The 16,401-nt window shown below is 41.3% G+C and overlaps 1 protein-coding gene across 1 annotated transcript in view; it reads left to right on the top strand.

Moving 5' to 3' along the window:
- The first annotated feature begins 314 nt into the window (after positions 1-314).
- Positions 315-16,401, top strand: part of LOC144682282 (protein bassoon-like) — a 421,222-nt gene continuing 405,135 nt past the window's right edge. Inside the window, exon 1 of the mRNA XM_078544759.1 lies at positions 315-517. Coding sequence (XP_078400885.1) covers positions 393-517 — 125 coding nt within the window. The 5' untranslated portion in view covers positions 315-392. The remainder of the gene's footprint in view (positions 518-16,401) is intronic.

Consider the following 16,401-nt stretch of genomic DNA (forward strand, 5'->3'; position numbering starts at 1 on the left):
TGCCAATAGAGGGATGCATAATAGATGGTGGATTCAAAGGGTTCGGGAATTCTATTTGATTTATGGTTGGTGGGAGGCATGTAACTATCACAAGAGATTAAATGGATTGTATGCAGCCCATGCTAATCCATTCATTCACAAGAACAATGTGGGCGAGAGGCTGCTGCTGGAAGCTGCTTTCTGCGCACGCCTACTACTCCCCAGGGGCCGCAGGAGCGGGCGCCGAGCCGCGCAGGCGCAGGCGCAGTGCCGCCCACCGACGCACTTGTTCAGGGAGGGCGATCGGCGCAGGCGCAGTGAGGCCACCGGGGGGAGGGGAGAGGAGGAGGAGGAGGAGAAGATGGTGTTGATGGCGGAGGGGGAGCTTCGCTGAGCGGCAGCTTCGGCTCGACATGGGCAACGAGAACAGCTTGGAGACCGGCGAGCTGGAGCCCATCTCCGCGCCGGCTGCAACGCCGCTGAAAACGGCCGCGGCGCCGAACGGAGCGCCCGGGGGACGGGTAGCGGCAGCCGGCAGGTGAGCAAAGCCCAGAGCCCGGGCGGGCGGACGGACAGGGACAGGCAGGGGCCGGGGGCGACATTCCGAGTGGTCAGTCCCCGTTGCCACCATGGTGACCTGAGCTGACCGAGCAGGCCTGGGGGCCAGGAGCAAGCACAGGAACTGGGGCCCCGGGGCTCGGCTTGGTAGCAGGAAGCCGAGTCCAAGAGGGCAGGTTTGCAATTGCACTCACCAGTGCAACCGGATTTTTATATTTATAAAGAGTGCTGTCAAGTAAGCGGGGACTTGAGGCACACTAATGTTTGCTGCTCCTCAAATCGTGTCTCCCACTTGAAGTGCGGCGCAGAAAGGTTCTGCCTGGATAGCAGACGAGACTTGCCCCCAGGTTTGATGCACACACAATCCCCGAGTGCCCATAAACCGCACACGCATCGTTAATAATCAGGGGCGAGCAGGAAAGGGCAGCGGGATTGAGCGGGCAGGAGGTAAATTCTCAGAGCGAGCTGGTTAATTGTTAAAAAATGCCAGCGGGTTCAGAGAGGGAGGGCATTGCAGCACCGCATGCATGTTGAATGAAATGCAACAGGAAACTGTCAGCCAGCAGGGAAGCAAAAGGACGGGAGGAGAGGTGCACAAATAATCAACTAGGAAACGGGACCGAGAAGCAGACCAAGTCAACAATGAGACGGTGAGCAGTCTTACGCTGCAGTCTCTTGTAGAAAAAAACGGATCAGCATTTGTTCTTGGTCGTCTGATTAAGTGCAAGAGACGTGTTTGGTTTCGTAGCGATCTATGTTGGATTATAAACTTTTTAAAATGCAATGTGATAGGGGCTGAAGACAATGTTTAAAAATGTTATGTAAGAGAGATGCCAGTGACGAACCTACCAAGCGTGCTGAAAATCATATCTTGAAGGTTGTTCCGTTCCTTTTACGCACCGGTGATAGAGTAATGAAAGTCTCACAGCGCAAGAGTGCCAGTTTGAAGAGGGCACAGAACCCCTAGTACCAGTGTATCTAGAAAACTTGTGTAACAGCTCTTGCTAAGCAGCAAGAATGCTCGAGTATCGGCGTCAGAAGTAGCTGTCCTTTCAGAACCACAGACCCCCGATGAGAACACGGTGTTAATAGTTTACTTTTGCTGCTCCTTATGAAACTAATCAAAAATCGGCAGATCTTTCCATAATTTCTTCATACTCACATTTTGTTCAGACAACAGTCGTTCAAATGTTTATTTTTAGACGTCTTGCTGAATGATGGTTTTGTCTTAAAATTGTAAGAGCTATAAATTGAAATGGGCAGATTTGTTTGAGGTCGCTGCTATTCCTATCAGAGACCGGAAGAACTGTGCTTGGAGGCTGGGTGGATGAAGAATTGGGCCAAGCTGATTTTCATTGACAGCTGTTTCTGTGTTACATATGTTGGGCTGGTTAGTTGAAGCAACCGTGATCGAAAATAATTCACTGCTCGGTTGAATGCAGCCAGGCGGAACGTTTGTGTGCAAAATGCTTATGGGTTAAAATATGAAGAGAAAATGGGTTTCTTTGCCAACAGCGCTCAATAATTGGAATTGTTCCTTCCGATATATCTGTCGATTCATATTGTATTCTATGATCATTAATTTATTTAATACATCCCGCATCATTATTTTACAGAGGTCCGTATGAGCACACTCATCACTTGGTACCAGTTGTTGTCAGCACTATATCCCCAAGCAACATGCGCCTCTTTAGGAGCTGTCTCTTTCAATACTGTTCTATAAAAGCACTTTGTTTCCCTGTATGGTGCTGAAGTGCTGCACGCTTCGCTAATGGGAGCTGTCTATTTCAGAACCACGTGTGTGTTTTAATCAGCCAAGCACCTATGTATGTGTATTAGCGGTGCTCTCTGTTTCAGCAGCGCCTCTCCTGCATGAGAATAAGTCCACAGAAGCGGTAGGTTTGAGTGTTTAGTGTTGGTGTTAGGTGGGAGCTTTCAGTTCTGCATGCATGTCTGTGATCGACCTGAACATCTGTCCAAGCCAGTCTAATCTCCCCGCGCTCGGAGGATGGACTTTGGGCGCTGTCCATTTCAGCACTATTTTCTTAACAAGCATGCAGCTTCTGCAGTTTTCAGAATTCATGTTCGTTATTGCGATTAAAAATTTTTAACAGCTAATATCGTATAGGTTTTTTGACGAAAAATAATTTAAACTTTGGATTTCATGACTACGCCAGTATCACTTAAAAATCAAATACTGAAACTAGAACGTGTCTGACGTTTGTGTAGTGTAGATCAGATTCATTCATTACAAATGAGTGTGGAATGTAGAGTTATATCAGAAATAATAGCTGTAATTCTACTTAACAGTCCAGCCATAATTTGACTGGGCCCCCTTCAACGCTGATATAGGGCAAGTGTACTGTTGTTGCCCTGTTCTGCAGTGAAATTACTATATTAAGTCTGGTATTTGCTACTATTGCCATTTTTAAATATATTTTGGTTATAACTTTTTTTTAGAATGGTCTTGAATGCTTGCATCTGACGGCTGCAACATGAACATGCCAACCTGCATGTAAAAGTAACAGTAGATGGGACATGGTGGGAAGATGAGTATGTCAGAACTGTATTATTTAAGTATGCTTGAAATAGCGTATAATGGCAAATACATGTAGCTTTTATCAATGCTGTTTGTGACCCTTTAGTGATTGCAGCTACTTTTGGCTTGTTGAAGGCATTCTCATGGTAACTTGAATAATTTATTGCATTCCAATCCAATAAATTTACACACTGCAAATGGTGAAAAACTGGATCTGTTGGAGTTGATGTTGCAACATAATTTATAAATAACCCAAGTTTAAGCAATTGATAAACAACTTTCAAATAATTTAATAATTGCACTGGAAAGATACACCTTTATCTTGGTTAGCTAGATTCTAGTTACAGAATTTTGACATTTTCTTTCAGTAAAATTTGGTTTTAAATTTCAGTATCTTTAGAAGTGGCAAATTTTACTTTTTAAGGCATGCATCACATTGTGGAATATTCACTTCAGATTGCAAATGTGCATCTTTATTGTTTAGGAAGGAGCCTATTAGTATAGCAACAGGGATGTGGTGAAGAAAGCGAGGAACCTGTCTTTTGTACACTGCAATAATTCCATTTTTTTCTTGAAAAGGATGGAATCTGGTTTAAATTGAAAGAAAACTCTTGACTTGCAGTATTTCTCTGTTTTGTGCTGGATAGGGGAAGACAGATTGCAGCAGATGTTGAAATGCTATCCACCACATTTCTACTTGGCAGCATTATACTTCACTGTACAAAATCAATAATTATACAAAATATGGACTATATATTTTAATATTATGTAATTGAGAAATTAAGATGGACAATTTAGATACAAAAAGATTGAAATAAACATTTTATTCAAAAATAGTGCAGCAGACTTATTCTACATTAGCATTGCTCTGTATTTTTCCCAATTTTCTAGCCTCGTATGCAGGTGTTCGCATATAGTGCTTGGGTGTCAGCTCCACAGGCAGTGATGGCCATCTGGAAATTCAGCCAAGTGACTGTTGTTCATTAGTGTCAGCAGGTTATTTGGTTGAGGACATATCACAGCAGAGTTTTATCCTTTGACTTCCTGCCCAGGAACACTTAAACAGCTGTGCTCCTTCTCCAGGTAAGACGACTATATGCACCAAAGAGCAGGCAGTGAACTTGCAAGTTTTCTAGTTTATATCCAAGAATACCACAGCCACTCTCCTATTGAGCTATATTAACCTTTTTGGTATAAAACAAATGCTCTTGTAGTAACTGTGCTGTTGGAATTGAAGTGATATAAACTACATGCAAGTTTGGCAAATAACAGATTTAGATAAATATGCACAGAATATTCTAGTTGTGTTAGTGAGATGCAAACTTTCACATTTGCTGACACATTTTCAACAGCATTTTCCAAGAAGGTGATTCATCACCACCTTCTCAAGGACAGTTAGGGATGGTAATTGAGGTTGCAGGTTTGAGAGGTGAGGTGCTGTTGAAGGAGCCTTGGCAAGTTGCTGCAGTGCATCTTGTAATAGTACATGTTCTAGCCATGGTGCACTGGTGGTGGAGGGAGCAAAAGTTTGTTTAAAGTGATGGATGGGGTGCGCATCAACTAGGTTGTTTTGTCCTGGATGGTGTTGAACTTTGAGTGTTGTTGGAGCTGCATTCATCCAGGCAAGTGGAGAGTATTCCATTGCACTCCTGACTTGTGCCTTATAGATGGCGGGGAGGTTTGGGGAGTCGGGAGGTGCATTATGTGCCACAGAATTCCCAGTCTCTGACCTCTTGTAGCCAGAGCATTTATTGGCTGGTCCAGTTAGGTCTCTGGTCAGTGTGACCTCCAGCATGTTGATGATGGCTGATTCAACAAAGCTAATGCCATTGAATATGAAGTGGAGATTGTTAGACTTTCTCTTGCTGGAGATGGTTATTCCTTGGTATTTAGGTAGCAAATAATAATTGGGCCACATATCAGCCAAAGTATGAATGCTGTCCACCTCTTGTTGTATGCAGGCATCATCTGCTTCATTTTCTGAGGAGTTAAGAATGGGTCTGAATACAGTGTAATTATCAAACGTCCCCACCTCTTACCTTATGGTGGATGGAAAGTCATTGATGAAACAGCTGAACGTGGTTGGGCCTAGGATGTCACTCTCAGGACCTCCTGCAGTAATGTCCTGAGGCTGAGACAATTGTCACCAAAATCTACAACTATCTTCCTTTTGTGTCAGATATGACTCCAGCCAGTGGACGGTTTTCCCCACAGTTCCCCCTAACTTCCAGTTTCACTTGGGCTCTGAGAATCATAGAATGATTACAGCACAGAAGGAGGTCATTTGGTCCATTGTGCCTGAGAAGGCTGTCTTCGTGAGTAATTCACCTGGTGCCACTCCCATAATCCTGTAATTTTTTTACTTCTCAGATAATAATCCAATTCTCTTTTGAAAGCCATGATTGAATCTGCCCCTTGAGCAGTGCATTCCAGATCCTAACCACCACCTGCAATTTTTATTTTCTTTCATTGGATTTGGGCATCACTAGTAAGGCCAGAATTTGTTGACCATCCCTAATTGCCCTTGAGAAAGTAGTGGTGAGTCACTGCCTTGAACCGCAGCAGTCCACCTCATGCAGGTGCACTTGTAGTGCTGTTTAAAAAATGTCTTTCCTCATGTCGCCATTACTACTTTTGCTAATCTGTTTAAATCTGTGTCCTCAATTCTTGTTCCTTCTGCTATCGGGAACAGTTTTTCCCTTTCTACACATCCCTCGTGATTTTAAATGCCTCTATCAAGTCTCCACTCAACCTTCTCTTCTCCAAGGAGAACAGCTCTAGTTTCTCTAATCTATCTACGTAACTGAATTTTCTAATCCCTGGAATCATTCTCATGAATCTTTTCTGCCTTCCCAGAACTGGATGCAGTACTCCAGTTGAGGCCAAATGAATGTTTTATACAGGTTCATTATAACTTCCTTGCTTTTGAACTGTGTTCCTATTTATAAGGCTTCGGATCCTGTGCTTTTTTTTAAACTGCACTCTCAACCTACCCTGCGATCTTCATTGATTTGTGCACATATATCCCCAGGTCCCTGTGTTCCTGCACCTTCTTTAGAATCATATCCTTGATTTTAATTGCCACTGTCTGCTCTTCCTACCAAAATGAATAACTTCACACTTCTTTAATGCCACACTGGTCATATGCTTCCTTAATGTCAAGGGCGGTCACTCTAACTTCACCTCTTGAATTCAGTTCTTCCATGTTTGGACCTAGGCTATAATGAGATCTGCTGCTGTATGATCCTCATGGAACCCAAACTGAGCACTGTTGAGCATGTTATTGATGAGTGAGTGCAACTTGATAGCACTGTCAACAACAGTGAAGGTTGTTGCAAACATTTCAGTCTTGTCTTGGCATTCACTTGCTGGGCTTTGCCATTTTTGAGGAAGGGCGTGTTCATTTTTTGGGCAGAAGGACATATGTACATTTTAATAGAAATTAATTTTGTAAACTTTTAAACATGGCCACTATTTGTGCTGGAATCGCCATTTACACCCAAAGAGGAATTAATTCCATCAGCATTCCTTGTTTCATGTGATTTGAATGCTGTAAAATGGAAGCAGTCAGCTGGATACTTAGGAAATGGAGCACATTGTTCAGTTGGAAAATGTTCAGTAGAAGAAATTGTTTTTGACTATCTTGAGACATGAAAGCTTGGGAGATTGCAGATTGTTCAAAATGGGAAAATATTTGGTAGTCAATAATCGGTTAGACATCATAGACACCACATACCTTTTAATCTTTTCATACATTCTAAAATTATAAATGCTATTCCTAAAATGCATTAGCTAATTCTAATTCTGGGGGTTATCATTGAACAGAAAGTGAACTGGACTAGCCATATAAATACTGTGGCGACAAGGGCGGGAGAGAAGCTCGGAATCCTGCGAGGAATAACTCACTTCCTGACTCCCCAAAGCCTGTCCACCATCTACAAGGCTCAGATCAGGATGATTGCAGCTCCCGCAGCACTCAATAAAATTGACACCATCCAGGACAAAGCAGCCTGCTTGATTGGCACCCCATCCACAAACATTCACTCCCTCCACCACCGATGCACAGTCGTAGCAATGTGTACCATCTACAAGATGCACTGCAAGAATTCACCAAGGCTCCTTTGACAGCACCTTCCAAACCCATGACCACTACCATCTAGAAGAACAAGGGCAGCAGATATATGGGAACACAACTACCTGGAAGTTTCCCTTCAAGTCATTCACCATCTTGCCTTGGAAATATATCGCTGTTCCTTAACTGTCGCTGGGTCAAAATCCTGGATCTTAACAACACTGTGGGTGTACCTACACCACATGCACCGCAATGGTTCAAGAAGGCACCTCACCACCACCTTCTCAAGGGCAACTAGGGATGCTCGCCCAGCAAGCGAAGCCCACACCCTGTGAATGAATTTTAAAAAAACATTTTATCTAAGCTTTCCTGATCCTTCTGTCAAACAGCAACCAGTGAGAGTTTTGAAATTGTCCTAGGGTTCCTTCTACCAACATGTAGATTCACAGAATTGGTACAACACAGGAGGAGGCCATTGGCCCATTGTGTCTGCACTGGCTCTCTGAATGAGCAATTCACCTGGTGCCATCCCCCCGCCTTGTCCCGGTAACACTGCATATTTTTCCTTTTCAGATAACAACTAAATCCCTTTTGACTGCCTCAATTAAACCTGCCTCCATCACACTTTTGGGCAATGTGTTCCAGACCTCACTGCGTGAAAAAGTTTTTCCTCATGTTGCTTTTGCTTCTTTTGCCAATTACTATAATTCTGTGACCTCTCATTCTTGATTGTTTCATGAGTGGGAACAGTTTTGCCCTATCTACTCTGTCCTGACTCCTCATGATTTTGAATACCTCTATCAAATCTTCTCTCAGCCTTATCTTCTCCAAGAAGAACTACCCCAACTTCTCCAATCTATCTTCATAAGTGAAGTTCCTTATCCCTGGAACCATTCTCATGAATATTTTCTGCACTCTCTACAATGTCTTCATATCCTTCCTAAAGTGTGGTGTCCAGAACTGTACACATGGAGCAAAGATGAGGGGTCTAAATTAGAGACTAGTTGGAAAGGAGATTCATATCAGAAATGGAGAGTTGGTTCACACTTTCTTTTCTGTTCATTTTTTTTTCTGAAATAGGTCTTCCAAGCTGGTTGTTTTTAATTGTTACATATTTATAGTTTTCATGTGCTCGTGATTTCTTCTTTTTGTTTAAAAATCGAAAGTTGATGAGTTGAACAGTAAATTAGGAATCATGATTTTGGTAACCCAAAGTTTGAAGGTACAAGCACAACACTAAAATGTACGTCATTAGTAAATAGATTTTAAAATCAATTGTCAGAACTGTCTACACTCTCATTTGATCAACACAGAAATCAAACCATGCCCAAATCTTTATTTAATATTTAAATTATGAGAGCACAGGAGAAATAAAGCTAATATACTGCTTAATCCATCAACTGTGCCTTTGCCATTGTTCCAAGATTCTATTATTCTAATGCTCTTATTGCCGGTCTAAACTTGAGCTCTGTCTTAAAACTCTGCTCCTGTATCCTAACTTGCACTGTCCTGTTTAGCCATTACATCATGTTCACTGACCAACGTTAGCTTCAAATTCCACTGCACCTCAACTTAAAAGTTCTCAGCCTCATGTTCAGTTCTCTCCATGGCCTTGCCCCTTCCCTATCTGCAAGCTCCTCTAGCCCTACTATACTCCAAGATCTCTTCATTCCTCTAATTTTGGTCTCTTATGCATTGCTGATTTTCATTGCTCCATCATTGGTAGCCATCCTTCAGCTGTCGAGGCCCAATATCCTGGAATTCCCCCTCTAAATCTCAGTGCCTCTCTACATCTCATCTCATCACTTCAGGTTACTCCTTAAAATTTATTTTATTGGTTAAGCTTTTGGCCACCTAGCCTGATATCTCCTGTGGAGTGCCTTTGGGTAATTTTACTGTTAAACGCACTGTGGAAATGCAAGTTATTGTTCGTAAAGATCAGTGTTTGTGTATATTTATGAAGTGCACACTGGTTGAGTGGTTTGACTCATATTTGTTTATATTTGAAAGATGTGCAACTTAAGATGGTTTAATTAGAAGAAAAGTGATCTGTTCCCTGGAGTTAGCTATCTTTATTAATCATGCTGTCTGCTTTATGAGTACAAACTGGCAGCCTGTTCATTCAAATATATTCTTAACTGACTTTAACCATAACATGAGGAGCTGCCAATCTGAAGAGAGAAAAATCAGCTTGGATCATTTTTGCTGTCCAGTAATTATTGCTGAGAAGCGTTTTCATGTGGATGTTGGATGAGAATGAAATTAGACTCAGTTGTGATGCCTCTCAGAGCTGAATTGTTTGCCTGAGCTCAGCGTGTAGACTTGCATATGAAGTTACATCCTTTCATTCCCACACATGCTGTAGCATAATTCCAGCTGGCCTGTGAACTCAGCAGTCCTCTTATTGAGCCATGTAGATAAGGTACTGAGATCTGTGGAGCTGTACCCGGCTATGCATTTGCTATTTTGAAAAGGGAAAGTGATTTCCAGTGAAGCAGCACTTCACTGTTGAAATGTGACATTTTCTAGCTTATTGTTTGCACAGTGTGTAAATAGAAGTGCATAAGTCATGTCTTTTTTTCCCCTGAAACCTAAATATTACCTCCTGCTGGTGAAAAGGGTGTATCTATTTTGTCACTTCTGTGAAGAGATGGGTAGAATAATTCTGGGCTTTTACTGCTTGAGCTGCAAGATTCCAATTGAGTGAGTTGCTGTTAGACGGTAAGATGGCGTGTTTTACTGAAATTGGCAGTTATGTTGTGTGTTCTGATATAACTGAGGCTGCCTGAGGATTGTGCTGAATGTACTGTTTTTATTAAATTAAGTGGATTAACTGCAAAGTTAATTACATTAGCTAGCTTGTGTTTAGATTGTGGAAGTTTTTGAGAGCTGAGTGAGCCATTGTATGAATAAAATAAGTTTATGCTAACAAAGCTCTTAGTGCTTAGATGGCTTGTTGAGATATTTATGGTGAGAAAGGAAGGAAGCGTGCTTCAATTGAAAGGGATTCAATGCTCAGACAGAGTGGGTCAGCATTTTCAAGACCAGGTAATAAAATGAGAATTAGATACCTGTATATTAAATCTAGAGAACCATAAAAATTAGGAGTATATTAATGGCAGGATCTGAAGCTGGCCCAGTGATTTGTGTGGCATGTATGCTTTAGAATATCATAAATCTGTAAAGTATTTTTGCAAGGAGTCCACATGCATGAAGTGTTCAGTTGTGACACTGATATGAGACAGGATAGGGAAAAGATACTAAGGGGTATAAATTTTCAGTGTTGCATACCAATGTGCAAAGTTGAGGAACTAAAGACTTTAACTAGAATGGAGGGACAGCCTTGTCAGAAACTTGGGTTCAGCCAGGGTGAGACTGCTTGGCTGTTAGATTTTCAGGAAAGATACAGAAGGATAATTGAGGATGGGCTGTTGAGCCTAAGATATGGGAGATCTTATTGATGGTGCTTAAATAGACTCTGGGTTGAATTAGAAATAATAGATGAGATGAACGATATTGGAGTACACTATGGAACTTATTCATGCAAAAGAAATTGAGGGTGCAATTCATTGACAATTTAGACAGCATTTGGAGTAGTAAGTGTAGTAATATTTGGGTAGGTCATCCTAAATTAGACAAGGATAAGACAAATAATTATTGTTAAATTGGAGAGGGGTTCTTAAAAATATTTTCAAGTTTGTTTGTTTCTTAATTAGTAAGCTGTGTGTTTGATACTCTTTCGCGTTATCAACAGTCACAGATTGCAACTCTTTTGAGTACAATCACAGTTCTTGGTTTCCGGGAGTGGGACATGAACCCACAACCCTCTGATTCAAAGGCGAGGGTGCTATGAACTGAGCCACAGCTGACAGTGCATGAACTGAAGCAGATAATTTTATTGGGGATTAAGGAAATTGCAGAGACAGTAAATGAATACTTAGTGTCTGTTCTTCACATGAGAAGATGCAAAAAATTTTTAAAATCCAGAAGCAATGGGGAACCAAAGGTTTATTGAAAATGAGGTACTTAAGTATGTTAATATCAGGAAATAAATGGTGCTGGGGAAATCATGAACTAAGTGGCGACAAGTTCCCTGGACCAGACGACCTGCATACTAGGGTTTTAAAAGAAGTGGCTACTGAAAGTGGATGCATTGGTTTTGATCTTTTAGAATTCTCTAAATCCTAAAAATGGCCTCTGTGGATTGGAAGGTAGCAAATGTAACATTTCTATTCAAGAAAGGAGGAAGAGAGTGAACACAACTACAGGCAAGTTAACCTGACATCAGGAGTAGGGAAAATGCTAGAATCGTGATAACAGTGCACTTAGAAAAGCATAATATGAATAGGCAGAGGCAACGTGGATTTATGGAATGGAAATCATGTTTGACAAATCTGTTAGAGTTTTGAGATTGTTACTAGTAGGTGGATAAAAGAGGGCTAGTGGATGTAATGCATTTGGATTTGCAGAAAGCATTCAATCAGGTGCCGCACAAGTCGTATTACAGAAATTTGGGGCATATGGGCTCTGATGAAAGGTCATAGACCTGAAATGTTATCTCTATTTCTTTCTCCACAGATGCTGCTCATCTGCTAAGTATTTCCAGCATTCTCTGTTTTCATTTCAGATTTCCAGCATCTGTAGTATTTTGATTTTGTATTCAGGTTTGTGGGATAGGGGTAATATATTAATATGGATTGAGGGTTGGTTAATTGACAGGAAACTGAGAGTAGTAATAAATTGGTCAATTTCAGTTTGGCAGGCTGTAAGTAATGGGGTACCACAAGTATCAGTGCTTTGCCCTCAGGTATTAACAATGACTTAGATGAGGGAACCGAACATCTTATATCTTTGCTGATGATACAAAATTGGTGGGAAAGCAAACTGTGAGGAAAATGCAGAGGCTGCAAACGGATTTGGGTTAAATGAATGGGCGAGAATGTAGTAAATGGAAGATATTTTGAAGAAATGTGAAGTTATTCACTTTGGTGTAGAAAAATAGAATATATTATGAATGGTGAGAGAGTGGGAAATGGTGGTATTCAGAGGGACCTAGATATCCTTTTACAAATCGCAGGAAGTTAACATGTAAATAAAGCAGGCAGTTGGGAAAGCAAATGCTATGTTGGCCTTTATTCCAAAATGTTTGGATTTTTAAAAATTCATTGACGGGATGTGGGCTTCGCTGGCTGGGCCAGCATCTATTGCCCATCCCTAGTTTCCCTTGAGAAGGTGGTGGTGATCTGCCTTCTTGAACTGCTGCAGTCCATGTGATGTAGGTACACCTGCAGTGCTGTTAGGAAGTCATATCAGTATGGAAGTCATTGAGACCACACCTGAGGTAGTGAGTACAGTTTAAGTTCTTACCGAAGCAACAATATCCTTGCTTTAGAGGTGGAACAAAAGTTCACTAGACTGATTTCTGGGATGAGGGGATTGTGCTATGAGGAAAGATTGAGAAGAGGAGGCCTATATTCCACAAAGTTTAGAAGAATGAGAGATGATCTCACTGAAACATATAAAATTCTTCAGGAGCTTGATAGGGCAGGTGCTAGGAGGATGTTTCCCCTGCTTAGGGTCTAGAACCAGTGGTTGAAGTCTCAAAGTAAGGGATTCGCTATTTAGGATTGAACTGAGAACTTTTTTCACTCAGAAGGTTGTGAAGCTTTGGAATTCTTTACCACATAGAGCTATGACTGCTCAGTCAGTAAATATATTCAAGGTAGAAATTAACAGATTCTTGGATAGTAAGGGAATCGGGGATTTGGGGATAGTGCAGAAAGGTGTAGCTAAAATACAAGATCAGCCAGAATCTTGAATAGTGGAGCAGGCTCAACAGGCTGAATAGCATACTCCTACTCCTATTTCTTATGTTCTTAGCACTAAATGACCTGAAAGTAGGATATGTGGGACTTAGTGATTATTAGTTGGGTTCATACCAACTAATAAACAAAATAAACAAATACAGGTATCAGGGGTAAAGCTATTTGTTTGGAAATTAGCTAATTTTAGCGGGATGTAAACACTCTTCATTCAGATTAATTGGTTGGTAAAATGGGAGGTCAAACACCAGCAATAGGAGATATATCATTTTGAGATTTTGATGCCTCTTTAGAAACATGCATGCAAGTAATAAAAGGGGATATCAAAGACAGGGGTCCCATGGATAAGTGGGGAGTTGCAAGCATAAGAGATTTGTGTTTTTTTTTAAAAGATAGGGAGACTAATAGAAAAAAAGGCTTACAATGTATAGAAATGGAGTAGAGCTAGAGAATGAGGTGGCTAATGGAGTATGAAAGAAAATTCAAGCAAGGTATAGCAAGGGCTTTTATCAGCCCATTAGAAGTAAAGGTATAGTCAAAAAACATGTGGGACCAGACCATTAAAGGAGACACTTTCTACTCTATAAGGAGGAATAGCATAGACACTTTTGAGTGTTTACAGATTATGAAAATGGTACTGTTGGGTTTCTGAAGAAGATATGGAGAGGACCCATATGGAGAAGATATGGAGAGATAATATTTAAAAAGATACTACTTGAAGATGCGTTTGATGCAAAAAAAAATAGAAAAGGCAACAGATCAAATGTTATGCATCTTGGAAAACTAAAGGAATTTGGAGAGGAGTGAATGGAGGAAATAATCAAAGTTTTCCAAAATAAGTTAAAGTTACAATAGTAGCAAAGGATTGGAGAAGAATATAACCTTGCCTACATTGTGGGAAAATTTCTATGGCCCATAATATTGCATGAATTAGGAAATATTTAGGAAGGTATGGGCTAATTGGGGACAGTCAGCAAGGTCATGTTTGAGTAGTTTGATATTTTTTGGGGATAAGGGGGATGTGATATGCTTTGCCTTTTGGAAGGCTCCTGATAATGTACCAAATAAATAGCTTTTTAAGAACATGAATGTACATGGCCTTGAATGGAATGTAGCTGTGTGGGTAGATGGGCAGCTACTGACAGGAAACAAAGATTAGTACTAGATTTTTTTTGGATTGGTGGGATATTGTTTGTGCCCTATCCAGGGGTTTTTGCTTTGACTTCTGACTTTCATTTATATGAATGATTTGGATATAGGCATGAAGAATAACAATGTTTTTGTTGATCCAAATGTGGGGTTCATGGCAAACCAAAGAAACCAGGGGGAGATGTCGTTAGTTCAATGTCGGAAAAAAATGAATTATGTTTTGGGATAAAGGGAAAAGAAAAGGAAGTATACTATTAGTGGCAAGATAAATAACAGTGGAAGAATAGAGTCATTTTGGAGATGCAGTGATTTATATCTTAAAAGGTTGGCAAAAACATAAAAAGAAAAATTGAAATTCTTGGCTTTAAACATTTAGGGTAGCGGTAATGCCACGCAACGTGGTGGAAGGTTTCCTCAATGTGAAGATGGGGCGTTGTCTCCAGAAGGATTGTGAGGTGGTCACTCCTCCCAATACTGTCATGCGACAGATTGGTGAGGATGAGGACTTCTCCCTCTTGTTGTTTCCCTCCTGTAACAGGCCCAGTCCAGCAGCCACGTCCTTCAGGACTTGGCCAATTTGGTCAGTAGTGGTCCTACCAGTCACTCTTGGTGATAGACATTGCCCTTGTCACCCTTGGTGATTCTTTGGTCATAGGTGGTAATGAGCAGGAGCTTTCCTTGCAGTGTTTGCTGTGATGCCTTGAGATTTCATGGGGTCTGGAGTCAATGTTCAGGACTCCAGGGCAACCCACTTCCTACTGTGCTGCCACCCCTGGTGTGTTTGTCCTACAAACATATGAACAAGGAGCAGGAGTAGACCATTCAGCCCCTCAAGCCTGCTCTGCCATTTAATAGGGTCACGACTAATCTGATAGTAACCTGAAATCTGCATCCCGCCTACCCCTGATAACCTATCGCTCCCTTGCTTGTCAAGAATCTATCCACTTCTGCCTTAAAAATATTCAAAGACTCCTGCTTCCACCACCTTTTCAGGAAAAGAGCTCCAAAGACTCACAACCCTCTCAATGAAAAAAATTCACCTCAATTCTGTTTTAAATGGGCGACCCTTTATTTTTAAACCATGACCCCCTAGTTCTAGATTCTCCCACAAGAGGAAACATCCTCTCCACTTCTACCCTGTCAAGACCCCTCAGGATCTTGTATGTTTTAATCATGTCGCCTCTTACTTTTCTAAACTCCAGTGGCTACAAGCCAAGCCTGTCCAACCTTTCCTGTTAAGACAACCCACCCATTCCAGGTATTAGTCTGGTAAACCTCCTCTGAACTGCTTCCAATGCATTTACATCCTTCCTTAAATAAGGTGAACAATGCTGAACACAGTATTTCAAATATGGTCTCACTAGTACTCTGTGCAACTGAAGCATAACCTCCCTGTTTTTGTATTCAATTCCCCTCACAATAAATGATAGCATTCTATTAGCTTTCCTAATTACTTGCTGTATCCACGTAATAGCCTTTTGTGATTCATGTACTAGGACACCCAGATCCCTCTGCACCTCAGAGCTCTGCAATCTCTCACCATTTAGATAAAAGGCTTCTCTTTTATTCTTCCTGCCAAAATGGACAATTTCACATTTTCCCACATTATACTCCATTTGCCAGATCTTTGCCCCCTCACTTAACCTATCTATAGCTTTTTGAAGCCTCCTTATGTCCTCTTCATAACTTGCTTTCCTATCTATCTTTATGCCATCAGTAAATTTGGCAACCATCCCATCCATTCCTTCATTTGTATAAATTGTAAACAGTTGAGGTCCCAGCTCTGATCCCTGTAGCACACCACTTATCACATCTTGCCAACCTGATAAGATCCATTTATGTCTACTCTCTGCTTCCTGTTAGCCAGCCAATCTTCTATCTATGCCAATACGTTACCCCCGATGCCATGAGCTTTTATTTTTCGCAATAACCTTTGATGTGGCACTTTATCAAATGCCTTTTGGAAGTCTGAGTACAGTACATCCATTGATTCCCCTTTATCCACTGCATATGTTGCTTCTTCAAAGAACTCCAATAAATTAGTTAAACATGATTTCTCTTTCACAAAACTACGGTGGGACATGATATACCCAGGGATGGTGACGGTTGTCTGGCATGTTTGGCTGTTGCTTGACTAGTCAGGACAGCACTCCTGGATGGTAGTAAGGAGGACTTTGCCAACTCAATGGGGCTGGGTGCCGTCGTCATTTCTGGTGCTGGGGTTGATGCCGGGTGGCCTGTCCAATTTATTCCTTTTTGACCTTGTAGCATTCGGTACAACT

The sequence above is a fragment of the Cetorhinus maximus genome, chromosome 6 (genome assembly GCF_964194155.1).
Source record: "Cetorhinus maximus chromosome 6, sCetMax3.hap1.1, whole genome shotgun sequence".
NCBI classification, from domain to species: domain Eukaryota; kingdom Metazoa; phylum Chordata; class Chondrichthyes; order Lamniformes; family Cetorhinidae; genus Cetorhinus; species Cetorhinus maximus.